This window comes from Manihot esculenta, chromosome 1 (assembly GCF_001659605.2).
Source record: "Manihot esculenta cultivar AM560-2 chromosome 1, M.esculenta_v8, whole genome shotgun sequence".
NCBI lineage: Eukaryota > Viridiplantae > Streptophyta > Magnoliopsida > Malpighiales > Euphorbiaceae > Manihot > Manihot esculenta.
Window position 1 is genome coordinate 36,695,842 of NC_035161.2, and position 27,635 is coordinate 36,723,476.

The 27,635-nt window shown below is 34.6% G+C and overlaps 4 protein-coding genes and 1 pseudogene across 4 annotated transcripts; 4 read left to right on the forward strand and 1 right to left on the reverse strand.

The window, feature by feature from the left end:
• The first annotated feature begins 1,016 nt into the window (after positions 1-1,016).
• LOC110628841 (outer envelope pore protein 24A, chloroplastic) lies at positions 1,017-2,143 on the forward strand. The gene is made up of 3 exons (XM_021775661.2): positions 1,017-1,293; positions 1,385-1,747; positions 1,921-2,143. Exons 1-3 carry the CDS (start codon positions 1,096-1,098, stop codon positions 1,999-2,001), a joined length of 642 nt encoding a protein of 213 aa, XP_021631353.1. The 5' UTR covers positions 1,017-1,095; the 3' UTR covers positions 2,002-2,143.
• A 2,377-nt stretch (positions 2,144-4,520) lies between these two features.
• LOC110610595 lies at positions 4,521-5,230 on the forward strand. Its single transcript, XM_021750585.1, has 3 exons — positions 4,521-4,847; positions 4,947-5,164; positions 5,212-5,230. Exons 1-3 carry the CDS (start codon positions 4,521-4,523, stop codon positions 5,228-5,230), a joined length of 564 nt encoding a protein of 187 aa, XP_021606277.1.
• Positions 5,231-8,676: 3,446 nt separating this feature from the next.
• On the reverse strand, positions 8,677-13,226 carry LOC110608855 (protein PTST homolog 2, chloroplastic). Its single transcript, XM_021748145.2, has 8 exons — positions 12,268-13,226; positions 11,480-11,645; positions 10,887-11,082; positions 10,556-10,794; positions 9,726-9,871; positions 9,497-9,644; positions 9,057-9,125; positions 8,677-8,965 (listed from the first exon to the last, which is right to left on the reverse strand). The coding sequence occupies exons 1-8, from the start codon at positions 12,873-12,875 to the stop codon at positions 8,870-8,872; spliced, it is 1,668 nt and encodes a 555-aa protein (XP_021603837.1). The 5' UTR covers positions 12,876-13,226; the 3' UTR covers positions 8,677-8,869.
• A 2,349-nt stretch (positions 13,227-15,575) lies between these two features.
• LOC110601139 (protein NRT1/ PTR FAMILY 2.13) lies at positions 15,576-19,844 on the forward strand. Its single transcript, XM_021738174.2, has 5 exons — positions 15,576-15,856; positions 16,270-16,536; positions 16,612-16,829; positions 18,135-18,712; positions 18,792-19,844. Exons 2-5 carry the CDS (start codon positions 16,338-16,340, stop codon positions 19,666-19,668), a joined length of 1,872 nt encoding a protein of 623 aa, XP_021593866.1. The 5' UTR covers positions 15,576-15,856; positions 16,270-16,337; the 3' UTR covers positions 19,669-19,844.
• A 2,197-nt stretch (positions 19,845-22,041) lies between these two features.
• Positions 22,042-27,205, forward strand: LOC110608870 (annotated as a pseudogene).
• The last annotated feature ends 430 nt before the right edge of the window (positions 27,206-27,635 follow it).

The window sequence follows — 27,635 nt, forward strand, 5'->3', positions numbered from 1 at the left end:
TTTGGCTGAGGTAGAGAAATTAAAAGAGAAAGATCTTCTTTATTTCTATAATTGAAAATTATAAATTAGGAAATAAATAAATTAAAAATAATAATTTAAATATAAAAAGAAATAAATTAATTATAAAAAAATAATTTTAATTGAAAAAAGAAATAATAAAAAATGAGATATTTTTTATTTTTTTAATTTAAATTAGAGATTTATTTTAAATTAAAAGAAATATTCACGAGCATATTAAATAATAAAATTAGATAAGAAAAAAATTATATAAATATGGAAAGAAAATAAAAAAACATGATATGTAAAAAAAATAAATTATGATAAGAAATAAATTAAAATATAATAAAAATAAACTAAATAAAATAAGAGATAACAATAGTTAAAGAAATTATAATAATTAAATAATTATTAATTAAAATTAAAATTAAAAGAAAAGATTTAAATAGAGAGAGAATAAAAAAATAAAGAAAATAATAATAGTGAGAGGGAGCACGTTGCTCATCTTCTTCTTCTTTCTTTTATTTTTTTCATTTTTTTCCTTTTTTATTATTTTATTATTTTTAAATTTATTTTTTTCTTTTCTTAATTTAATTATTTAATTCATTAATTTTATTATTTAAATAAATTATTTTGTATCTTAATTTTTTATAGCATAAAAAAAATCTTTTTACACCTAAAAATTATTTTAGATGTATTAAAACCATAATATTATTTACATTATTAAATATCACGATTTATTTGTATATATATTTCGATAAAAAAAATATAGGTGTATATATATTTTTTTATTTTACTTGAAATTTAATTTTATAATATATGTAATAAGTCTCATTTTAATTATATATCGAATAAATTATCAAGAAAAATAGTGAAATTTTATAAAATTGCTTTATTTTTTTCTCGATTTTTTATTGGCTTTAAATATTTATTTTTATTTATTAAATTTATTTATTTTTTATTTTAAAATATGTGTTTTTTATGGTGTGGTTGTTGGTTCTCAATAAGAACACATACGCTCTGTTCATATAATATCGCAAATGTCCGGTCCTATAAATCCATAAACCTTTGCAAAATTCCCCATCATATGCCCACAAAATGATAACAAGTGCTGTCGTCGTTAGAGGTAATAAGGGTGTCACCGGTACTCTCACCGCTAATGCCGGAGATGTCCGGCTCCGTGCTGTCATTGATAACGCTGCCTTCGGTAATGGATCCACCGTCGATATCGACAACTTTTTTTTCTCTCTCGAAAAGCCCGGCTCCTTTATAGTCGATTATAAATTCCCTAATCAGGTCCCCGAAATTTGAATTTACTTATATAGCTTGTGCTCTGTTTCGTTTCACATTTTGAAGAAAGGTTTTGGAATGGGTCGATTCTGTGCAGGATCTCCGTTTTCAGTTTATGAACACAATAAATTTATTACAGAAACAGGTAAATTGGACTTACACTCGCTCGATAAGGGATAATCGAACAATTTTGGATGGGGCTCTTGTTCTTCACCCGGCTAACAAGCTCTCCGCTAGCTACAAATTGGGTTCCAAAGATTGCAAGTTGAAGTACAGTTATGTGTATAAAGGGGTCACCGCGTTAGAGCCAAGTTATGATTTTGCCAAGAATTCTTTAGACTTAGCAGTGTCGCATAAAATTGCCAGTGATGTGATCAAAGTTTCGTACGAGAATGTGAACAAAAATTTGGGAGTCGAATGGTTGTTGAAAACATTGCTAAATCAAGAGGAAGGAATTAAGGTACGTGGATATTATGTGTCTGTCTACTCTTTTACTTGAACTTGGCTCTCCACTAGCTTGACAATTTCATTGAGAATTACCCACAGGGCAATTCTGTATTTTATCTGAGCTTGAATTATTTTTTTGGAATGGAAATTTCATGTAGTAACTTTGGTTCACTTTCTTTGTACCAGATTTCAGCATCTTTCAATTTGGCAGGGGGGCTACACATGCCAAAAGTATCTGCCGAGACCTCATGGAATTTGGATATGTAATTCAACGCTTGGAGTATATTTTTAGACAAAAGAAATGATCTACTAGCAGCTCTTCCTCTCTCTATCCCTTTATTTTCTTTTCTAATCTTATAACGTAGCGGCCTTGTCAATTAAAAAGTTAGAAATACAGATTATTCATTATTGTATTAGTGAAACATTTTTAAAACAGGAAAAACGAAAAAGCGAAATAAAGCAATGCATAATTAAAGTTTTTTTTTATAATGATAAAAATATTTAAATACTATTAAATGTTAATTTATATTTATTTTTTTAAAAGACGATGAAGATGAATGAAATCTTTCCTAAAATTTTAACTAATTATTAAATTAAATTAAATTATTTTAATTAATTAAGTCTCTAACTTTTAGTAAAAACTAAATAAGTTAATTTTAACTTTGTAAGTCATAAACTAATATAATATACTTTTTAATGAATTTTTTTTTACTATATCATTTCATTTTTTAATTTTAAAAATTATTTATTATTTATATATATATTTTTAATTTTTATGTTAATTAAAATATTAAATTTTTAATATTTTAAATTATAAAAAATAATATTTTATTATTAAAAATTAATATTATATCAAATTATAATTTATTCAGGTTTTAAAAAAATCCCTAAAATTTAATTTAATCTATTAAAATGTACTTCCGTTAAAAATCAAAGTTATTTTCCGCTAGTCAATAACTTTTAAGCTAGTCATAGGAAAGGGAAATTCATTATACCCTTATCTTCTTCTTAAACTTAAAATTCCCGAAAACTAGATGCATGTTAGCATGAACATGTGCTAACTCAAGAGATCTCATAACTTGACAACAACTGCTATGGTGCAAGGTCCTTTGACTCACGATCTAAAGGAGATGAGCTGTAGGTCCTCAAGTGGAATGGTAGAAGCTAGAGACTTGTTATGTTTTCTCTCACCACCTATGCTTGTCTTTCCGTTGATTGGATGAACATCAAATACAATATATCTTTCTCACCCATTTCTGCCCAGATTTTCAACGACTCAAACCGTCGCTTCAATATTTTGTAACGAGAAAAACTGTCCACAGATTCTCATCTATATTAATTTAAAATTCTTGTAAAAATCCTCCCTTTCCGGGCTATTTTCATCATACTTCCATGGTTTACAGAAGAAATGGCATTAGCCAGCAATGGATCTAACACCTTGTTCTCCCTTGGATGATTGCCAAACCATGCCTTCAGAAACAATCTGTATACGTATTGTGGTTTTCCCAAAATTATCCATGGGCATCAAAGCAAGACATGAGAGCTTACTTAAAACCAGTGGCTGCCGTTTTTCTAAAATAATTTAGTTTTGACATCTGCGTAACCAATTTTGGAGCCTCTTTCCTTTGCACTACATAGCTATATCCTTTGCCAAGATATGCTGCAGAAGTAGAATTTCAGGTTAATTGAATTTGTATGTGCTGATCTCTTCATCCTCAGGTATCTGAAGAAATTCTCTTGTACCTTTACATTGCCTAGCTTGTTGGTTAATATGGAACTCCATTTCCTTTCAATACAATGATCTACCTAGCTTACAAGTGAACTTTTTTTTTTCCTAACACATTCCCTCTCCTAATTTTAATGGAAATTCAAGAATGGTCGTTGATTTTAATTGGAGAGAAGATAGAGATATGAATAAGGGCAGAGGAAGAAGGAAAGAGAGAGGGGAGAAGGGTTGGAGAGGGACAAGAGTAAATAGGTCTTTCTACAATTAACTAACCGTGAAAATACTTTTATTTTGACAGGACTCATTAATAAATAAAATTAAAATTTAGGGACTTTTTAATATAATTGTCAAAGTATAGGGACAAACAAATGAAGACCTTAGGGATATATATCAGGGTAATTCACCCCATTTTCAAATACTTATCTAACTTGTGCTTCTTTTTTTTTAAAAAAAAAAAAAAAAAAAATTATAAGATTCGACTTATAATGAACATAAAAAATATTAACTCAATAAAATAGGTCACTTGATTATCAATAGCCAAAAGAAATTATGAACTTGAAAGACAAATTAAAGAATAAAAAACAAAAAAAAAGAAAGACAAATGCAGTGCTTTATAGTTTAATTTAATTTATTAAATTAAACAGACCAAAATATAAATAATTAATTAGATTAAAAAAATAAATAATTAAATATAAAAAGAAAACTGAAACTAAACCTGATACCTATAACAGGCATATAGATAATGGCTTGAGAAGCCATTTGCATATGTTCGACATAGACGAAGGTGATATTAAGCAGAGTGATAAGATTTAGTTTGATCACAAAAAATATATATTGATAAGTGTACAACTGTGTGATATTATTTTTATAACAGATTGTATTTGCTGATATCTCTATTTAAGGAGAGTCATTTCTGAATAGGAGAAACAAGTTTAAACCCCAATTAATCTCTCTGCATTTACATGGTATCAGAGCGTTAAAAACAAAAAGTTTTTATCCGATCCAGTTTCCATCTTTTCATTTTCTTCTGCCATTTTTCACTTTACGTCTCTTTTCGAGAATGACATCCTCTTCCAGTCCTTCTAATACTGTTCATTCATCCGGCAAGACTCTAATTTCTTTTACTTCATCTCAGTTTCCATTGAAACTTACATCTCAAAATTATCCTACTTGGCGTGAACAAGTGGTTCCTGTCTTGCGTGGTCATAATCTGATTGGTTATGTTGACAGAACGCTATCGGCTCCTTCTCCGGTTATTCATCAAGAAGGAAAGGATGGTTCAAATAAAGCTATGGATGTTCCAAATAGCGATTATGAATTTTGGATCTGTCAAGATCAGTTAATATTGGCTGCCATCATCGCTTCTACAAGTTTTTCTGCTATGCATGTTGTCTTTTCTGCGCAGACTTCCGCCGATGCTTAGGAAAGAATTCAGACTTCTTTTGCCAATAAATCTGCAACGCGACTTCTTTCTCTTCGTGAGAAGCTATCTCATCTGAAGCGAGAAACAAGGTCTGTATCTGAGTATTTGCAAATTGTTAAGAATGTGTCTGAGAACTTAGCTTTAGCTGGAAGTCCTGTATCCCCTGTTGATCTTGTGATTCATGTTCTGAATGGCATTGGGAGTGATTTTAAAGAGATTGCAGCAGCAGTGCGTGCAAGAGATTCCATAATTTCGTTCGAGGAGCTTGAGGATAAACTTCTGTCTCATGAACTGTATCTTAAACGATCTGAAGCTTCTCTTGATTCAGTTCCGATTACTGCAAATAATGTTCGGAAAGAGACTTCTTGTAACGACCTGGAAATCGGACCGCTACCGGCGCTAGGATCCAGATCGGCGTAAGGCCGCCGGGACCCGTAGCAAGCCTGCTATACTCTCTGTGGACCTGTACAATCCCATACATGATCAAACATAACCTGTCAACCTCTACCATCTCATACCCTGGTTCAACCTGTGCATGCACTAACTATGTACACAGACTCCCCTTGCTAGAGCATTCATCAAAACTCTAACTGAGTCCACACAGTATATGTTAAACCTGGTCATACATACTCCTCAACTGGACATATTCATAAACATACCATGTATACAAAAAGGGATTTAATACATCTGGATTACATCTAGGTCAAGCACAAGACTATACAAAACCATTACATCTCTTTACATCATTACATGTCCACACTATGCTATTACACTTCTCTTACTCTTTCTCTTCCTGTACCCTGCTAGACTCCCCTACACACTGAACCTACAAAACTAGGTTAGGGGAGAGGGGTGAGTTATAAAGCCCAGTGAGTAGAAACACTGAAAACAGTTCATTCATTACATGCTCTCATGAAATGCATCACATCACAAACATTTCACATCTCGGATGGACATGACCACCAAAATTTCCTCCAGTGTCAGTATGCCTGGCCCGGCCAGGTCTTACAACATCTCTAGGGCTATTGGGGTCGCCTTGGTCCATCCACATCCTCAACATATTATGCAATGCATCATAGTTGTGATACTAGTGCAATCAACCTATTACATATCATCATGATGCATGAACATACTTTAGGCATATAATTTCGTGAAATAAAAGATTAAGTGTCGTTCTACTCACCTCTAGCTGACTCTGTACTGACTCTGAATACTCTGAAGCAGTGCTCACTGCTGCTCTCTTCGGTTCCTCTGGTCCGTTCCTACACAGGTGGACCCAAATGAGGGACCAAACTAGCTCAAGAACAACTCTATAAAACTCCCCAAAACCCTCTTAAAACATCCTACAACATGCACATAAAACATGCAAAAGAAGGCTGGACAGGGCAGGTTCGGCGGCCGAAAGTCCCTTCCAGAGACGAAACTCAAGCACCTTCGGTGGCCGAACTTCCACTTTCGGCAGCCGAACCCTTTCGGGGGCAAGGTTCGGGGGCTGAAAGGTACTCTAGAGATAAAAGTCTCTAACTTTCGGTGGCACCTTCGGCGGCCGAAACCCCGCTCCAGAGCCGAAAGTCCAAACCTTCAGGGGCGAGCTTAGGCAGCCGAAACCACCTCCTTAGCACGTTCGATGGCCGAACCTTCCTTCGGCGGCCGAAACTGGATTTCCCAGTTAGACAAAAACTTGTTCTGTTTCATGCACAACTTCCCCCAAACACACTCAAACATGCAACCAACCAAACTACAACTAGCATATACTCATGTACATGCACAAAGGGGTCCAAAACTATCCTAAAACCCCAAACAACATCAACAAACACAACACATAACATGCTTTTACACAAAACTCACATAAAACCTACTTAACCTAAATATGCATATCTACCCAACCAACTTGCATAAAACTTGCTTAAAACATTAAAAGATGTCAGGAAACTTCACTTACCTCTGGTAAACGAGAGGATGAAGGGTCCTAACGTAGAGATATGGGGAAAACACTCCTCAAGTCTCCAAACTTCAAGTCTTGGGTTTTATGCTCAAAAACTTCAAAAATAACAAAAATCTTGTTAAAACCTTGAAAGATTTGAAGAAGATCATGAAAGTCAACTTGGGAAGGGTTTGGGCTCACCTCTGGCTGAAGGTGGAAGCAAAATATCATCATTCCACCGACTTGGGGCCTTTTATAGGTGGCTGGCCAAACCACCTTCGGCGGCCAAACGTGAATCCGAAACCATGCAAGGTTCGCTGAAACTCACTTTCGGCGGCCGAACTTGCCATTTTCTCCCTTGGCTCTTTTCACTTAACAACTCATTTCCTTTATACTTAACACCTTAAAACAAGTTAAAACACTTTAGAAAAACATATGTACTACCTTTCAAGAGGGTTCCGACACCCGAGATTCCACCGGACTACAGGAATTCCGATGCCGGACTCTAGCCGGGTATTACACTTCTAATCGCAGGAGTGATACTCACGGGTTTCGGTCTTCTAGTGGTCAAAACTTTCGTGTCTCACAACCTGCTTCTAAACTAGCGGCTGGTGGGTCGACGATTCAGTGCCAAATCTGTGAACGATTGGGTCATAGTGCTCGTCAGTGCTTCCGTGCTAAAGACTACTTCAGAAATAATTTTCCTCGACCTCGTGCAAATCATGTACGTTCTACTACTGCACCTGGTACCAAGCTTTGCGGGATTGTGCATTGCAGTTTGGTTTTATTCAATCTCAATGTGATCATTCACTGTTTATATTTCACAAGGCTACTGTGGTTTGCTTCTTTTTGGTATATGTTGATGATTTACTTCTTACAGGGAGTTGTAAATTGTTCATAAATTCATTTATTCGTGAGCTTGCAGCCCGATTTTCCTTAAAAGAACCGCAGCCTTTGAATTTGTTCCTGGGTATTGATATACATCCCTGCAAAGATGGCCTATTCTTATCCCAGCATCACTATATTCATAAACTATTAGTGACGGCCAAAATGGACGGTGCGAAACCGATGAGTACTCCGTTTGCTACAACAACTAAATTGGTTAAAAATGTATCATTAGATTCAGTTGCTGAAGCTACAGAGTTTCAAAAGCTTGTTGGTGCCTTGCAATATCTCACTTGGACCCGCCCTGATATTTGTTTCTCTGTTAATAAATTATCTCAATTCATGCAAAGTCCAACAACAGCTCATTGGGATGCGTTGAAAAGGCTGCTTCGTTATCTAAAGTCAACCATTGATCATGGTATATTAGTTACTCCACAATCTTCATTCAATTTTCATGCATTTTCCGATGCAGATTGAGCGGGTGATCCCTCAGATAGATTTTCTACCACTGGGTTTATATTGTATATTGGTTCGGTTCCTATTTCCTGGTCTTCAAGAAAACAAAAGTCAATTGCTAGGTCTTTTACAGAAGCCGAATACCGAGCAGTAGCATCTGCAGCATCTGAAATAATATGGGTGAGGTCTTTATTCTTTGAGCCTGGGTATTAGAGACCCTCAACTTTATATCCTACACTTTTTTGTGATAATATTTCGACCACGTATGCTTGTCAAAATCCTGTGTATCACTCAAGGATGAAACACATTGAGATTGACATACATTTTGTGCGCGACTTGGTGCAAAAGAAAAAGTTACGCATAGCACATGTCTCATCTAAAGACCAGTTAGCGGATCTTTTCACCAAACCCCTATCGAAGCAGATGTTTGTTTCAAACAAATTCAAGATTGGTGTTCGAAGTGGTACCCAATCTTGCGGGGAAATATTAAGCAGAGTGATAAGATTTAATTTGATCACAAAAAGTGTATATTGATAAGTGTACAGCTGTGTGATATTATCTTTATAATAGATTGTATTTGCTGATGTCTCTATTTAAGACGAGTCATTTCTGAATAGGAGAAACAAGTTTAAACCCCAATTAATCTCCCAATTAATCTCTCTGCATTTACAGGTGAAATCAAAATGCACTTTTGACATCTTCGGATGACAAAGGTATCTTCTCATGTGATGATGAGCAGATTATTCTCGTATCCATCACTCTGAACAATAGGGCGTAGGGGATCAATTCTCCACTCACCATCAACTATGAATTTGATCTGCACCACAATGTAAAATCATGAAATACCCGTATGAGAATCTTTCAAGTTTCAATGATATTCCACAATCAAGCTTGCGAACATGATTTACCTCGTATCTGCCTGGATACAATGTCATGCATAAAGAAAAGATGCCCGTGCTTGACTTCTGCATCTTCCTCTGCAACACAACAATACAAGTTAGGAAAAGCCGGCAATAACAGATACTGACACTTATTTTGAACCAAAACTAATCTAGATAATGATGCACAAACTGAAGAATATGGGCCTTTTTCACTATTCCTTCTGTCAAACTTTCAGGCAGTCATCGTATTTCTTTCTCTCATTACTTTAATTTACCAACACAGGAGCCAAAAACCAGCATATTTCTCACATCTTGTTTTCACGAACTATAAATTTGAGCAATTACTTCTCTCAATATGAGTAGCAAAAGTTAAAAAGGAAGGCATCAAATAACATAAACCTCCTACTACGCTTATTCAGAACATTCATTGTTGTTACATTTCTAACTAATTTCAGATGAAACCAAACCTTCGAGGCCCATCCATCAAATGATCCAGCTAAGAGGACCTCTGAGGCAGAATTAGGCCAAACTATGCAGGCAGTACGTAGAAGTCGTAAAGCTCTCCGGGCACTATCTACTCTTTTCTGCTTCTCTTCCACCATCTTTTGTGCATCACTGTTGGAAGTATAAACAGGTCATTTGAATAGCAAAGCAAACTAGATTTATGTGCCATTAAATTCTTACAACTGTGCATACATTATTGCAAGCGCCATTTTCCCATCTAATACCGCTAATTTTGCTCGTATTGACCGTAATTTAGCCTGAGCATTAATGACCTCATTTTCTTGAAACTCCCAAGCATCAGAAAGCTTCAGCAAATTATCAACAGTGCTTTCATGATCCTGGTGAAGAATAGAAAGGGTTTGGAAAGTGTTCGAAATATCATTGGGTGATGAGCAAGCTTTATAAATAATTGCATGCATAATGGATCCAAACAGAGAAAAAAGGAAATAAGATCACAAGTGTGCAACTCTACTTCTTTATAAGAAAATAAAAGTGTAAGCACAACATATGTTGTAGACTAAACGCTAATCACGAAGAGTGAAGAAGTCCTGATTATAATCGAGCCACAATGTGTCATGGTATTTTTTTTATCATTTTAAATTTTGATAAATAAATTTTGCAGTCCATTTTCTGGATATATTCAATTGAAAAATGGGAAAAAGAGAAATGCATTTAGCGATATTAAAAGAAGAATAGTGATTATTATACAAATTTAATCTCTTTCTTGGTCAATTTTTTTCCAATAAGCAAGTGGTAAAGCATTGTATTACTGCAAAAGTAAGACAAAAGGAAGGCTTATATGAACTCATGGGCAAAGCATAAGGCTTAGATCAACCTATCACTCAGCAATTGAAAAATGTGAAAACAATTCAGGAACACCATGTGTGTTCCAATATTCAATATTTCACATAATCCTAATGCCACAAAAAAGTCTTCACTTATTTTGGTAAAAAAGAACTAGAAAACATTATCAGAAGTTAATCATGCAACTAGAGGAAACTAGAGGAGAGAGATCAAGATACCGCTTTCTCTGACACACTTCCACTAGTGTTTGATTTTAACATGTTAAGTACAGAGGAAAGTTCTGACTCCAATTGTTGAAGGCGACTTCGTATTTTATTGGTGTTAATCCTTTCATGGGAAGAGTTATCTTTCCTTCTGTTTAAGGATGCTGTATCATCCTCCTCCTTTTCCACTATTTCATTTCCCATATCATCCATCCCAGCTACTGTTCTAGTTCCGTAAGAAATGATTTCATCAGCTGTACATTATATTCACGCATATATTAGAATAATATAGGTTAGGATCCCCATAATTTTAAACGATAAAACCACCTGAAATTCAAATAGATACCTTCAAATTCCATTTCTGAAAACCCAGCCCTCTTAATGCTCCACGTTCTCCAAGTATCTGGCTTCAGTGAATTTCTGAAACCATCAATATTTGATAGAGATGTGCTGTGATTGAGCTTGCACTCTGAACCATTGATTGTGCCATTGGTAGGGCTTGATAATGCAGGTCTATTGTTTCTTTCTAAGTCAGCAACTGTCTTTTACAATGTAAAAAACAGCACAAATTAGTTTTATAGCAAACATCCAACTGCTGCTCAATCACTCCCATGCCAAAATGTTTTTCTATTTTTCTTTTAACAATTCATTATCAGATTTTAGATGATTGCACTCAATGGAAACTCCTCCCTCCTTCCCTTGTAAAAAATTTAAAAAAATAAAGCAAAGGGAAAAAAGAAAAACATCCAAACTGCCATACAAATGGATAAGAAATTATATTCAATGTTTAAATGTGTTCACCTTCTTCTCCCTAGCAATGTGCATCATATTGTTACCTACTTGGTCACAAATGTACCAACCAGCAAAGATAGAAATGATCAATGACACTTGTCATTATCCTAAAACTAAATAAAGCTAAAACTAAATAAAACAACTTACCACATTCTTCGAGCTTTTAGCCAGCAAGTCGTGTCCAAGATCATTACTTCGGACACGAGTATTTTCTGCCTTCTCTCTCAAACCAAACCCAAAATTCTTATTCCTTTCTTTCTCCAATCGACTTAATATACCCTCTATCCCAGAATCATCCTCAGCTGCTGTTTCTCTGAGCGCAAAGGATATACATATCGGTCAAAAAAACAACCAAGTTATTTAAAAATACACGGAAACATGAAAACTGTGAGTTTGGAAGGGAAATGGGATTGCAGCCCCCCTTTTCTGCCTCTGATCTTCTAATTCTGCACATGGCTTAAAAAAGTTTAAATGAAAATAATTTAAATATTTATTGCCATTTTCCAACTTCTCAGCTTCTCCCAAGAAAGGGAAAGATGACAAGATTGTTATCTTCAACTTCTTGTCACATCCCAGCTTGGGGCACGTGACACCCATCTATTCCAAGATGCAATACCTTTTTTCTCTTATAGGATCACTACCCTAGATGTATCATAATATCATAGAGTAGCCAGCAGGAAAGAACAGTAACAAACAAAAAAACAAACAAACAAAAAAGGCTTCAGATCCAACAAACAAAAAAGGCTTCAGATTGGTTTAGGCACCATAATTACCCTATGATAATTACCACAACATCGATCTTTTTTTCTCGTTCCACTTCAGGGATAAGGCTCTTATGTCTTAAGCCATAAAATATTAAACTCTTCATCAAAAAAATCTCAGGGGTAAGAAAAAATCAAAGGGTCATCGAGTAAACAAAAAATTAGAAGCCTCACAGTGATCTACCAGACGAGGAAGCTGGAGAATATGAACCTTCGTTAAAGGAAGAAACTTCAGGGCTCAATTCTTCATTACCATTCAAAACTTTATCTGGAATCACCATATTCTTGCATTCTTTATCTGCTATCGAATCCCAACTCACATCACCATTATAGAGAAACCCGTCGTTTACTCTATCTTCCAAATCCCAACCTAAAGAGCGCCAGCCTCCTCGCTTCCAAATAGCGTCCACAAGATCGACCCTTCCGGCATCAGTTAACTCTTTCTTGCTTGGAAACGCCTCTGGTTTATGCGAATTCTTCATGAACTCCAAAATCTCCGCCTCCAATGCAAAATCTCCCTCACTTCCGCAATCTTGTCTACACCTCCTGACAAACCCAGCACAACTCCAACAATAATCCCTATAATTCCTTCTCTTCACGTCAACAAACCCCAACGTACAACCAGCCTCCTTGACTGCAAGGAAGTGCAGAGACGTAAGCTGTTCTTTCTTCTTTCTTGAACTACCTTGAAAAATAGAGAAGGGAAATGTATAGGGGCTCAATTTAACGAAAGAATTCAGCGATACAAAGAAATGGGTTGGCGCGGTAGTAAAGGAAAGCATGGTTCAGGCATTTCGTCGAGCACCTGGAACCCGACAGCGTGAAATATCTGGTGAATATAGAAACGCGGGCGAAGGTAAAGAAAACTAGAAAAAGTAAAACTCTAAAGAGCTATCACCAAGCAACGAACAATGCCGTATAAAAGCGTAAAACCCAACCCATAAATCCTCTGGTTTAAGGCCACTTAGCGGGCAGATTGAAAACTTGAATGGGAAGATGGAAAGCGACGAGTTGTCAGAGTTCAAGTCAATTACATGGTTTGGTGCTTTTATGTCGTTTTATCACGCTTTGCCCTGCGTTTTTAGAGCAAAATATGAGGCTTGTTTGGGTCATGTTTTAATGGACTCCACTCCTGGCATAGTATAGATCGGTTCGCACGAGGAGTGGATGAGATGCACGAAGATTCTGCACCTAACTGCCTAATGTTATTTATTTATTTATTTTTATTTTTGTTGAATGACCTAATGTATTTATTTATCTCCTCTAATTTAATAATGTTTAATTATTTAATTAGAAATCACTCTTGAAAAGTATTGGATAATCTTTTCTAATAATTTATTGCTTAGCTGATTCCTAGCTTTGCCGTGAGCAGTGCCATAAAAAAGTTTGATGTCCACTAGAGAACTTCTTCATATTTATAAATTTAATTGGGATTTTAACTCTTTATTTGTTTATTAATTTAATTTCTCATTAAAATAAATTTTATTTTGATTTTATTAATTTTGTACAATATTATCCAAACTTTAAAATTAAAATATAAATATAATTAATAACAAACTCTATCAAAACCAATACAAATAGATTTCAATTACATAAAACAAAATTTTAAATTAATAATGAAAAAGATTTTAGAAAATGATAATTATTTTTTATTTAAAATTTTAGTCCACGTTCATAAGTGCAATGAAAATTTCTAATACATTCCAATTATACAAACACATATATTAAAATTGTGTATATAAAAGAAAAATACTAATGAAAACAGAAAGTCCAATATTAAAGTCAGAAAGGGCCCAAACACAGCATAATTGAAGGCCCGAACTTGGTAAATGGATGTATGGGCTACCAGTATTTACTGGATGAGTTGCTCATTCGTGATTATGTTGCGGATTTATATAAATTGCAAGAATTATTTAAATTTAAAATTAAAATTAAAATTCAAAAGAATATGGCCAAACAAATTTAAAAAAGTAACTTTCTGGGCATAATTTAGCATTTAAAGTTAAAGAAAAAAACCTGCAAAAAGCGAAAAGGACAGAGAAAAATGGAGGTTAAGGAGCAGATAGAGGAGAAAAGTTCAAACGTTTCATTGAGCATTCTGATGATTCCATAGGCAATTAAATCTTTTGCAAGGGTAGGGCAAGGCTCGTGTGGGGGTAGTGCTTGATAAGCATCACATGGATCGGGTGAAGGGTCTCCTACATTTTTAGCTTAGAGGAAATTCCCCGACAGCTCAGTGATTGCTGCCTTCGTCTCTTTTGCATATATAGTAGCATTGGGAGGCAGATTCCCACTGTGTTATTGATATCAAATCAGCTCATCATATTTTTACAAATTTAGCAAATTCCGTGTTTGCTATTGCTTAATAATAATGATGATAATAGTCAGCTACAGTTGTTGCAGGGGTTGAGATTTCTTCATTTTTTCTTTGCTAAGCTATCTAGCTAGCTATTACTAATTGTGTTTTCTTTGAGAAACTCTATTATTTTGAAGGACCTAATTGAATTAGCAAGCATTAGTTAACAAAATTCATAAAGTGGAAAATATCTCTTTTCAGTGACTACTGACTAGGATTTTGTCAGTGCTGCAGTGGCATGATTAAGAGACAGCTAATACAGTATTCTTAATATCTACTGTTAATCCAAAGATTGCCCCAAGAACTTGAACTTGCTTGCCATATACAAGTATACACACCTGCAAACTCAGATATTTTTATGAAAGAGCGAAAGAGGATACTTGTATTTTTATGTGACGTATATTGTTATTTTCTTGATTGGAACTAAAGATTTTGGAGCTTAATGGTAAGACTAGTCCAACATATATAAAAATAATTGAGATCAAAGTGATGTGATCAACGAAGCCTTAGCTAATTAAGGAAAATTAATGTGCATGCTCTGAAATTTGTGGCTTGTGGGGTACTTGCATGAGATGGTGCAGTGGGGGTGACATGAAGAAAAGTCCAGGATGACGGCCATAGACATAGGGGACAAATACTTGCGACTTTAAAAGATGATATATAGCTGTCTCTTGTCTTCATATTATTAGTTAGGGGTTTCTGTTGTCTAGTTTCTGTCATTTACTTTGCTGGCCCTTGGCGTTTTTTTTTCTTCTTTTGATCATGCCTTCCCCTGATCGATCGATCCACACCGTTTAGCTGGGTAAACTGAATCAACTATGGAACTGAAGATTTAATTTGTCTTAAAAAAAATGAATTGAGATAGAAATTTGACTTGCATGTTAGCAAAATCTCTTAATAAATATGAAGATAAAATGGTGAAACCCTGAAGCAAATTGTTTGATGTCCTCGATAATCCCGTCAATTTTAATCATAATGTTAATAACTGATAGAGCATCTCCTTCTATTATGGTTGTTAGCTAAAGGAGGGCCTCCCCTGCAGGCCAAAGATTCTACTATAGTATCCTTAAAGCCACTCAGTCGTTTACAGAGCCACCCATATATTTCATCAATTTTCAGGTTGTTCTTGAGGATGATACTCTTCAAAATGATTCATAGCTGTGCTAATAATCTCTTGCAAGCTTCAAATATTATTTTCTAAAACTGCCGTTGTTTCAGCTTTGCCACAACAGAACAAAAGAAAGATCTTGTGTTGGCCTTGCTGAATCAGGGGTTGAGTAAGGGCCAGCCAACTATCCGTCATAGCCAAACCCATTACCATGGTGGATCTGATTTGAAGTGGGGAGTGTCTCCCAATTTCTTCTGCAATTTCTCCATATTAGACCCTTGTGGCACATTAAATCCCTAGTAAGAATTTCTTTTTCCAACCCTAAAGTATTCTGAAATCAATAATGTAACAAGTGGTTATGAATGCAGTAGTTAATTATACAATTAAATAATAAATTATTAAATGTGCAATCATTCACAGTTTTACATCTTAATTTTGTAATTATTTACCATTTCATACGAGTCCATATTAATCCCTTCATTGTGTTCCACGCGAAGGCACCAAATGGAACACGCAATTTTGCAAGCTAAGCTAGCTATAATTTGTTTGTGCATGTGATGGAACTTTATGAGAGCCACAGCCCTAAATCAACCCCACATCCATGTCTTCTCCTTATGACTATACTTTCATTTCGTCACCCATAGAGTCACCCTATCCCTATACCTGTCTCTGTCTTCCATATTAAACTCTTACACATTTCTTCTATAAATAGCTTCTATATTCACATGCCTTGAAAGAAAGCTACTAGCTGATGAGTTCTTGAACAAAGAAGCTGTTAAAATGGTGCTTGGAGATTGGTTATATTGCTGCAAAAGATGCTTTCAGAAACCTTCTACTTCTGCATCAGCTTCAAGCTCTCCAGAATCAATGGAGCCAACAGAAGAAACACAAGGCAACGTCTCATCATCTGTTAATGGTAATTCTAATATCATCCAGGAGAAGAAACCAGGAGGATGGAGAGCTATGCCTTATATCTTAGGTAACTCTTTCTCTCTCATTAGTGTTTCGTTAGTTTCAGAGTCTTGTCGTTTAATTAACATAGCTGTATTGGCAGGAAATGAGACGTTTGAAAGGTTGGCTACTTTTGGATTGTTAGCCAACTTTATGGTATATTTGATGAGAGAATTTCACATGGAGCAGGTGACTGCGGCTAACGTTATCAACATCTGGTCTGGTATAACCAATTTTGCTCCTCTGATCGGTGCTTTCATCTCTGATTCCTATGTGGGCAGGTTTACAACCATTGCTTTTGCTTCCTGTGCAGCTTTTTTGGTATCGACCTTCTCTCCCCTGTATTATAACTTGCATTCTCATATATCACTGAATTTAATAATTTTAGTTCTACTTACACATATTCAAATCTCCAATATCACTTGTTCCATCTCGTGAAATTCAAGTCCACGTCGTAATAGAGATTCTAACTTCTGAATCTTTCACAGAAGGGGTGTTTCTTTTCGTAATCCATTAATAAAATAATATATATATATTTTTTTTGTTAACAGCGTACGTCAACTTTTTTGGGTACATTAATATGTAAATAATATATATAATATATATATAATAATGTATACAAAATAAAAAAATAATATATATATATATTTTTTGTTAATAGCGTACGTCAACTTTTTTTGGTACATTAATATGTAAATAATATATATAATATATATATAATAATATATACAAAATAAAAAAATAATATAATAATGTTTATTGAAACCCTGCTGGAGATTCTGGGGGATAATAATTTCCACTTTTTTTTTTCACAAGAATATATGGGTCTGATGATTTAAATTTATTAGATCAATTTAGATATTGTTGATCTTTCATCCTTAAAATATGGAGAAAAATAAATAAAAAAAATGATGGCTTCTTCCCAATCCTCAAATCAAGGAATTTGTTTTAAAAAAATAATTGATGGCTCTACCACTACACATATTTCACTGGAATGTTATTTCTTTCTCTTACTTCGAATAAAAAACAAATAAAAGCTAGAGAAAAAAACAAAATTTACAAACGCATATTTTATAATTATTAAAAAAAATATTTAAATATACCACAGTGCTGATTTATTTTAGAAAATTAGTCAATAGAATGTAATTAAATATGTAATCAACTATGAATTTATCATTATATATACGGCAATTGGGTATAAAACTTAACTTTTCGCTAATATGTGGTGCAAAAGAAACATAGGTTGGATCGATTGAAACCCCCTCCCCGCAAATGGATATGATCAGGAGAGTTTTACAATTTTTATTTTATTTTTATTGGGGTGATTGAATGCGGTTGATACCTAGCAATTATTGATTCCTTCTTGCATGCCCTGAACGTATTGATGAGATCTGGAAGAATCAGAAGGAAAAGACAATATAAAAGGAAAATCAAGTAGACTACTTGACTGTGACCTTATGGTATTCATAAATTAAATGCTTGACCTTTCACCAATTCATTAATTAGGAAACGTACGTCTTCAATTTCAACATCCAATTCCTTCTTCAGTTTCCTAAATTATAATAAAGAATATTACTATAATTTCATAGTGTAATTAATCAATCCCTTGCTATTTTTGATGTGTAGGGAATGGTGACTGTGACCTTAACGGCATGGCTGCCTTATCTCCATCCTCCCAAATGCTACCCAGATCAGCACCCATTTGGTCCCTGTGAGAGTCCCACAGCACTTCAACTCGGGATCCTACTCCTGGGACTCGCCCTCTTATCTATAGGCACCGGCGGCATCAGGCCTTGCAGTATTCCATTTGGTGTTGACCAATTTGACCCAACAACTGAAGATGGAATGAAAGGGATTAACAGCTTCTTTAATTGGTACTACACCACTTTCACAGTAGTGATTTTGATCACTTTAACTGTAGTGGTTTATATTCAAGATACTGTCAGCTGGGTTATTGGCTTTGGGATACCTACTGTTCTTATGCTGTGCTCTATTGTTCTCTTCTTCATTGGAACAAACATTTACGTGCATGTAAAGCCCGAGGGAAGCATTTTTTCTGGCATTGCTCAGGTGTTTGTTGCTGCTTACACAAAGAGAAAGCTTAAGCTTCCTGATGATGGGGCACTCGAGGTTGACGGGGTCTTTTATGATCCTCCGCTGAAGGAGACTGTGCTTTCAAAGCTCCCTCTCACAAATAACTTCAGGTTATTATATTATCAAACGTACTAAAATTACTTGATTATTGGTTTATATCCAATGGTTTTATTGTTAATTCCTTTGTAGGTTCCTAAACAAGGCAGCTATGATAGAAAAAAACGACCTAAACGCCGATGGTTATTGTGCAAATGAATGGAAGCTGTGCAGTATCCAACAGATAGAAGAGGTGAAGTGTCTGTTGAAAATTGGTCCAGTATGGGCTTCTGGTATTATTAGCTTCACTTCAATGTCACAGCAAGGAACATTCACTGTATCACAAGCCTTGAAAATGGACAGACACCTTGGACCCAAGTTTCAAATTCCTGCAGGTTCCATTAGTGTTATTTCAATGATAACGATTGGAATATGGCTTCCATTATATGACAGGGTGATGGTACCGTGTCTTCGTAAAATCACAAAACATGAAAGTGGAATCACACTTCTTCAAAGAATGGGAATTGGGATTGTGTTCTCCATTCTATCCATGGTAGTAGCTGGATTGGTTGAAAGAGACAGAAGGGCTGTAGCCATTTCGCACCCTGGTGGTGCACCCATGTCGGTGATGTGGCTAGCACCTCAGCTTGTGATAATGGGGTTATGTGAAGCATTCAATTTTATAGGACAAATAGAATTCTACAACAAGGAGTTCCCTGAGCACATGAGAAGTATAGCTAATTCTCTTTTCTTTTGTTCGTTCGCGGGTGCTAGCTACCTTAGTAGCTTGGTGATCACAGTGGTGCACAAATCAACGAGAACAAAAGACCACCCAGATTGGTTAACCAACGATCTGAATGCTGGAAAGCTGGATTACTTCTACTTCCTTCTAGCAGGAATGGGTAGCCTCAACTTTTTATATTTTCTGTTCTGTGCTCACCGATATCGCTACAAAATCACTTCTCTGCAAATAGAAGATAAATCCAAACATGATGTGGAGCTAAGCTTGAGCAAAAAGATTCCAACCTAAGTTCAAAAAGTTCACTTAGCCATGTATAGTATAGTACAGCGAAGTTGAGGTTGGAGATTAATAAGATGGAATTGTACGACAAGGTTGTAACAGAAAGCAATATATGGATTGCCTTGGAAATTTGAAAATATATTAATTAAATAGAATGTTTTTTCTCTCTTTGAAAATATATTAAATAGAATGATTTTAAGAGATAAGTGACGTTTAATAATCTCATAATTAAGTATTATAATCATTGTAACAGAACTCTTAAATATTTCAATAATCTTTTCGCTCTCAACAGATGATCCTTCGCAAATTCATGTAACTGGGAATCCCTGGAGGAAGAGTAGAACATTGAAGCAAAGGCATAGGTGTATTAATTGAGGAATGCTTTGATGCAATGGACATTACCTTGGAAGAGGATCTTCCTTCCCCCAAGGATCTGAAACAACTTGTATGTTTTATTGTAATCACAGTAGCATAATACAGTATGTCTAATCAGAAAAAGCTGGTTTCCAGAAGACATGGAAGTTTAAACAGAATGAAATTGGGGAATGTAGCTGCTACAAATTGAATACTGGTACTCTGGCAAATGTCATCAGTTGCTCCATGGAAGTTCGACTTTATCATTCGAATTTCTCTAGCCTCGCTTCATTCTTTTGTCTTGTAATTGATAATTCTGAAGTCATGGAGAAGTGACGTAAATGGATCTGTGATGGTGGTTGGATTTGGTTTTACAAGGAGAAGGCCGAATTTTGATTTATAGAGATGGTGATAGTAGCGGAGGAGATGATGCATGGAAAAAAATAAGAGAAAAAAATATTGAAGATAAAGCAGTCAATAATAAGTGAGAGCACTTTTTTTTTAAATAAAAAATTTGTACACATTTTTTTAATTGTTTAACACTATATAATTTTATATTTAATTACAATTAAATAATAAAATTTTATTTATTGCGATAAGACTTTATTTAAAATTTAAATTTAAGATCTAACAATTTTCAAGTTTTATTATCTATCTAATCATAATCACTCGAATTAGAACTATATCAAAAATTTAATATATATATATATATATATATATATATATATATATATATATATATATATATATAATTTTAATGTATAATTGTAATAATATATTTTATATATCATATAATTTTAATAAAATTTTATTAAATATTATTTAATTATTAAATATTTCTTTATTATTTTATTTATTTAATTTAATTAGTTTATTATAATCTATTCTATTTAAATATAGATTATATATATATATAATATATATACTAATAGAATTATATTATTAAAATATAAATTATTAAAATAATTATATATATTGTATATATAATAATAATAATATAAAATTATTATATATTTAATCATTAATTAATTATTAAATATTTATAATAGTATAATTTAACTAATTTAATTAGTTAATTAAAATTCATATTATCTAGATAAATTATGTAGATACACGGTATCAATATTAATAAAATTATATTAATAGAATATAAATTATTAAAATAATTATATATAAATTAATATGGGATACGTACTTATAATTATTATTAATAGTTATATATATAATTATTATATATTTTAGTTACTAACGAATTATTATAGACTTATAAGAATATAGTTTAATTAATTTAATTCATTAATTATATTTCATTCTATTTAAATATATTATACTATATATTATTTTCATATTAATATACAACAATATTATATAATATTGTGAATATTTAGTATTATTTTAAAATTAAAATATAAGATTCATGAGAAATAATATTAATATTATATTAAAAGTATTTAATTATTTTATTTAAATTTAAATTTTATTTTAAAAAATAAAAATTATATCGAAATTAAAATTAAAAAAAGGTTAATATTAAAATTGAAAAAAATTGATATTAAAATTAAATCAGCATTAAAAGTACATAAAACTGTATTAAAATTTAATTTTAATTTTAAAAAATTTAAAAAATTAACTTTAAATACCTATTTCAATTTTTATAAAAAAAAAAGTCTGGAATCGAAACCCACGCTCTTAATTAAAATAATAGTTTTAAGGTGTAACGAGTCGCAAATAAATTTGAAGGTGCAATGCAATGACTAATCTCAAACAAGTAAACGCGGGTGATGCAAATATGATAATTTTTTTTTTTTTCGGAAGACATTTGTAACGCTAATGCATTTATATAACGTTAAGGAAAAAAAAAAAAGGATGGAGCGCGGCGTGGGCGGGCATCTCATCCAAACTGTGGACTTGGGTCAAAATTAAGTTGACCTCCCATGTATATCCAACCCGACAGTCCATTGGCATTCACCCCCCCTCCCCCATTCCAAAATTTTATTTATTTATTTATTTTTTAAAAAACAATTCTTTTATAATTTTAAGCTCCCTCTTTTCACTTCTTTAGCATCTCTCTCCCTAATCATTGAAATCTCTCGCCGTCGTTAAAACCCTCACCACTCCACCGCCCACCCGGTGGTCTTTTCCAATCATCTACACAGCCTCGCAATCCCCTCAAAAATGGCGGCCACTGCTGCCTCCGAAGTGACAGACGGACCAGTCCTCGGATTTATTAACAAACGCCTCCGTGCGCTCCGCAAGAAGTACAACCGAATCCTCCAGATGGAAGAGTCCATCTCACAGGGGAAGCCTATCAACAAAGAACAAGTGGACGTTCTCCGTTCTAAACCCTCCGTTTCCGCCGCAATTGAAGAGCTGGAGAAGCTTCGCCAGCCTCTTGCTACTGCTGTCTCTGAAGAAATAGCTCTTGCCATCCAACGCCACCAGCAACAATCTTCCATATCCGATAATGCAATTGCGGATAAGGATGATAGCGAGAAAACCAATTGCGATACCGATGGAGGCACTCCGAGCGACGGTGGTTCGGTCGTCGAGGTTTTGTTGAATTTATTGTATTTCGGGTCGATGTTCGATGTGAAGTCTCAGAATGACTTCACCGCTACCATGTTGACTCGGACGCATGAGAGAGGTTGCTGCTTGACTTACGATTATGTCACTGATGATGCTACAGATCTGCTTGGAGAGAGAGATTTGGACGTGCTTTCGAAGCTTGGCGGGTTGTTGATTTCGCGCCCAGTTGATTCCGGCTTATCTCATAAGCATGCGTTGCAGAGGTGTATCCAGCATGCTAAGTTGTGGCTTGCTAACTCCGACCAGCCAATTGAGGCCAATGCTAACACTTCTTGTAATTGCTCTAGTTATTTATGGGTTCATTTGTGTGTGTTTGTGTGGGTGTTGTCCATGACGACGTCCTTTTGTTGCTTTTGCAGATGCACAATTGAGGGAGAGGCTGAACAAAATTATGGCTTCTGATTACTTCACGACTACTCCGGAGATGAAAGCTCCAGTGGAAGTGGCTGCCGATGCTGCTGGAAATTATGCGTCTTTCCAGGTTCCTGGTCATAGTGCTCCTGCTCAAGTTGAAGGCTCTGTTGAGCAGTACGAGGCTAAGGTGTTACTACATTTTTTCTAACTTACATATCAAATATGTGATTTTGTTACTGCTATATGAACTCTGCCATGCACATTTTCTCGTTATCCATTTTACTGTTACTCGTTTTGATTGATATACCTACACTGTTGTGGTTATATATTTGGCTTGGGCTTATTAGCTTAGCAGTCCCTTAACTTTATTGGTAATTACCTCAGCAGAGATGAAATAGGATTTGGTCCGAAGGTTTTTTTGGCAGAATAAGATTTGAAGGTCTGTTGTGTGATTGTCACCGTGGAACATAAGCAATTCTCGTGTTGCATGGTCTCTTGTTAAGGTTCAAAAACTTTATTCTTCTTCTCCTCTTCTCTTCTCTTTTTTCTGTGGACTTGTTTTGGGTTGGGGGCAGATCTAATAAGAGTTGCTTGGATTATTGCCAAGGTTTGAAACAGCAATGCTATGCTGGGTGAAACCATCTTACTCGCTATTGCAACTTGGCCTGTTTCAAATATTTGAATTATTTATACTAGTTTCAGCATGTGCCTTGGATATTGCAATAGAATTTGTGAAAATATTGAGATGGTAAGAAGTTTTGGGTGCTATGACTTCTCTGAATTTGTGTGTATGCGGAATAAAATTTATAATGGTTCTTTTTACGCCAATATAGAAGCAAGAACAAAGCTTTTTGGCATTATTCAATAGATCTCATGGAACCTATCCTTTCATAGAAAGGAACAATTTTAACCCTCTTGGGTAACATTGGGCAACCAGCTATTGTCAGATCCAGATGTGATTGGTAGTAAGTGTTCAGTGATGTTTGTAAGGTCCTCATTTGCTTGTATATTTATGTATGATTTTGTGATGTACTGCTTTTTATCACATGGAAATTTAACATTGTCAAACGTGGGTGCATGAGAATAAAGTGCTGTGATTTTGTAAGATGTATGGCTGAAGTCTATGTACTTGACAGTTGACTACCTGTAAGCTTGGAATTTGTTGGCAATGGATTAGGCTTCTGCAATGACCTTGTCAGAACAAGTGATACCGGATCATTATTAAGGTGATAACTGCTACTTTTTATTCTTTGTGGCCCCCATGAAAAAGGTCACAAAAAAAAGAAAAAAACTTAAAGAGGTTTTCCATCATTAAATCCTGAGGAAAGTTGTTTCTGGGAGTATATAATTCATAGACATATAGCAAAATGAGGATCACAAAATTTGTTTACTGCTGCAAATGTGGTCAATATTGTTAACTTTGTAAGTGTTGGATGCTTGGATTGTTCTTGTGTTTAACTTCAATTATATTCCTTATTCATCTTTGCCATTTGGAAGAGTGGATTTTCTTGAGTATATATTTGAAGTTCCCTTGAAGGTTGAAGAAATTAAATTATTGGTTATAATTAGGTTCAATTACTTTTAGACGTTCCTTATTCATCTTAGTTATTGCTTGCTCATCCTTCTCTTTTTTTCTCTAGGAGAGAGGAGGTCAATTTTTATGTTAATGCATTGTGTGTTACTAGTGTTGATATGAGTTGTTGTGGTGGGCGTTAATTGTGTTTCTGTGGAACAAAAGCATCTGTTGTTTTTCCAGTTCTCTTATCTCTTTCCAGATTATTATGTTGGTTGGCATATAGTGGCATCGTATTTTTTCCATTCCTAATTCTTGTGGTTGATATTTCTGCATTCACTTCTTCTTCATTCTCATTATAAATGGAGTATAAACTCAAACTGCCTCCAGATGGCCTGGGCATATATTGAAACTTTGTTGGAATCCCTTATTTTTCTAATAAGTTCTCAGGAGTTTATAAGCTGCGAGCTATTTGCACATGGTTTTGGATAGTGCATCTACACCCTGACAAAGGTTGTCATTCGATTTATTTGCCCTGGGAAAAATACCCTCATATATTTGTTTTCTCTTTATACAGTGCATGACTTGTGTTGGGAGGCAATCAATTTCCTTATATTGTTGTGTTATTTTCTATTTTTGAAATTCATTTATGGGGAAACTCAGTAAGGCCTGGATTTCACAAAGAAAGAAAGAATGGCTTGTTTATGCTGTTTATGCAAATCATGGGCATGAAAAGCTGAGGGCGTTTTGTCTATTTGTGTGTATCCAATCATGTATTTAAGTAGCAGCCTATATTTGTATTTCATGCAAGCTTTTGAAGGGGAGTTCCTGCCTTCTACTGGAGGAGCTAGAAAATTATAAGCTAGGACATTTTAGGAGGATATAAGGTGTTACTCTGTTTTACTCTAGTACATCAGATCAAGTGGTTATATATCTTCAGTTTACACTGTCCAAACTACATAAGTTTATTTTTGAAAGAGGAAAAATCTTTTAAGCTAATTCTGAATATAAATATTGCAAGTGCTTGCATGAATTTTTTTAGTCCCTTTGATTAGAGAGGAGAGACTGATGCACTCTTATTAGTGGCTCTATCAAAGCACATCTTCCGACCCTGTAGCTCTACTAAATCCAAACCTTTGTCAGGAAATAGGTCTTTGTTTCATTATCAGCGGCCAGGGATGAGTTTGATCCATTAGGTTCTTCAACTTAACTGAAAAAAAAAAGTTCTAACTAAAGAAGTCATCGCCTTTATAATTATTCCCAAGTATGGAATTAGTGATGCCCTCACGCTCCAACTTATTGGAAACGACTATGTTGCATCCATCATCGGGGTTGATGAAGTGATGGATCCTTATCGTTTGTTCTTAACTTGGTTGCCTATCCTTTGTTACTTAAGAATTCTCATCTTCCCTGTCATGCTATATTTGTTTGAGGTATGTAAATCACTTTTGAATGTTATTCGACTTAGATTGCAATTTCAGAAATCAATCAAAATCCTTTCTATTGTGTTGTTGGTTAGTCATTTGTCAAAATCACATGCTTTGTTTTTTGAACTTGTACATCTCTCTCCAACAGTTGAGTTTGTGTGTTGTTATTTGATTCTTAATTGGGAAACCTTCTGTCCGATGATTTTCTTTTTTTTTTTTTCCTCCATTATTTGAATGCAGTTTTAGTTGATTTCCTGATGACATTTAAATTATTTGAAATTATTTCTTCATTTTGTTGGATTTTGGCATTTGGGGTTTCTTGAAGCTTTATGTGTAATACAATTTAAAACTTCTAAATCTATCCTTTCTGTAGGATGAAGACACAGCAAATTTATTAGGGCATGAAACTGGTGATAATCTGTCCAGCCATGATGAGGAACTTCAGAAGGTGCTTTTACTTGTAATACTATAAAATTTTGCTTCCTTGCATGTATTTATGTGTAGCTGTATTCTCCATTGCAGGAGGAACTAGAGACTGAAATTCTGGTAGAAGTTGTCTCCAGCGAACAGGAACAAGCTAGACCATCAGAAGTGAGCATGATCAGGAGGTAGAACCCAAGGAGCAACAGTATGTTGCTCAAAGGAACTACCAAAACCATAGAGGTGGTCGTAGTGGTGGTGGTGGGAGTCGCAGAGGATATCCAAATGGCCATGGTGGTCGAAGTGGTGGCAGAGGAGGTGGTGGCTACCAAAATGGTCGCAGCCAATATTATGACCAACCTGAAAACTATTATCCAAGGAATTATTATAATAATCGAGGAAGGGATGGCAGGGGTGGTGGGCACCGTTATAAGAATCATTGTTCAGCAATTCAGGGTGGTCATGGTCCAGCTGATGTTGGGTTGGCATCATGACGTTTAACCAGTTTTGTAGGTGGTTGGTGAAAATGTTATTTTTCTGCTTTTTTGGATGGAAAAACTTGTTACGAATGTGGGCTACTGTTGATGAATGCACCATACAGACACCCTTTTTTGGTAGTTCGTTCAATGAAGTACTTATCGTTGAATACTTTGAGAAAAAGAAAAGGAAGAAGAAAACATGTCTTTCTTTATTTTGCTTTGCTCTTCGGCATGCTACTAAAAATTGTGTCCAGATTATGTGTAATGAAGCGAAAGCTAGGTCAACCATTTGATTAGTTGTAATGCAGGATTTGAACCTAGATGAATTGTTCATGTATCCTTATCTATGGAGCGAAATGCTAATACGAGTTGATAAGCATTGGCCTAGCTGGATAAAAGGGCTTCCCAGCTTGTAAATTATTGTGCTTCCAGCTGGAAGGTGTGATTTCTCTTTCACTAGGTAGGTACTAACGAAGTAGCAATTGATTCTTGAATTTCAATAACACGTATTTTTTACTTTGCTGCCGTTTATCTGAATACGATTATGAGTTTGAGGCAGTTTGAAGTTTATGAGAGGCGTGCTAGGACTGGAACTACAAGTTCAACTTGTTCGAATCCCTTTCTATTGTTTGGCTTCGGGTGATTTACAAAATGCGTATAGAGAGGGAGAGAGAAGGGAGGGGTGGGGGTGATGAATGAATAAGAATGAACTATTAAATTTAGTCCTTATAATTAAATTTAATGATATCGATAATAGTAATATTTGGAGATTAATTAGATTTATTTTTTGAAACATGAAAAAAATAAATAAAAGAACTAATTAGAGATTAGTTTATAAGTTCC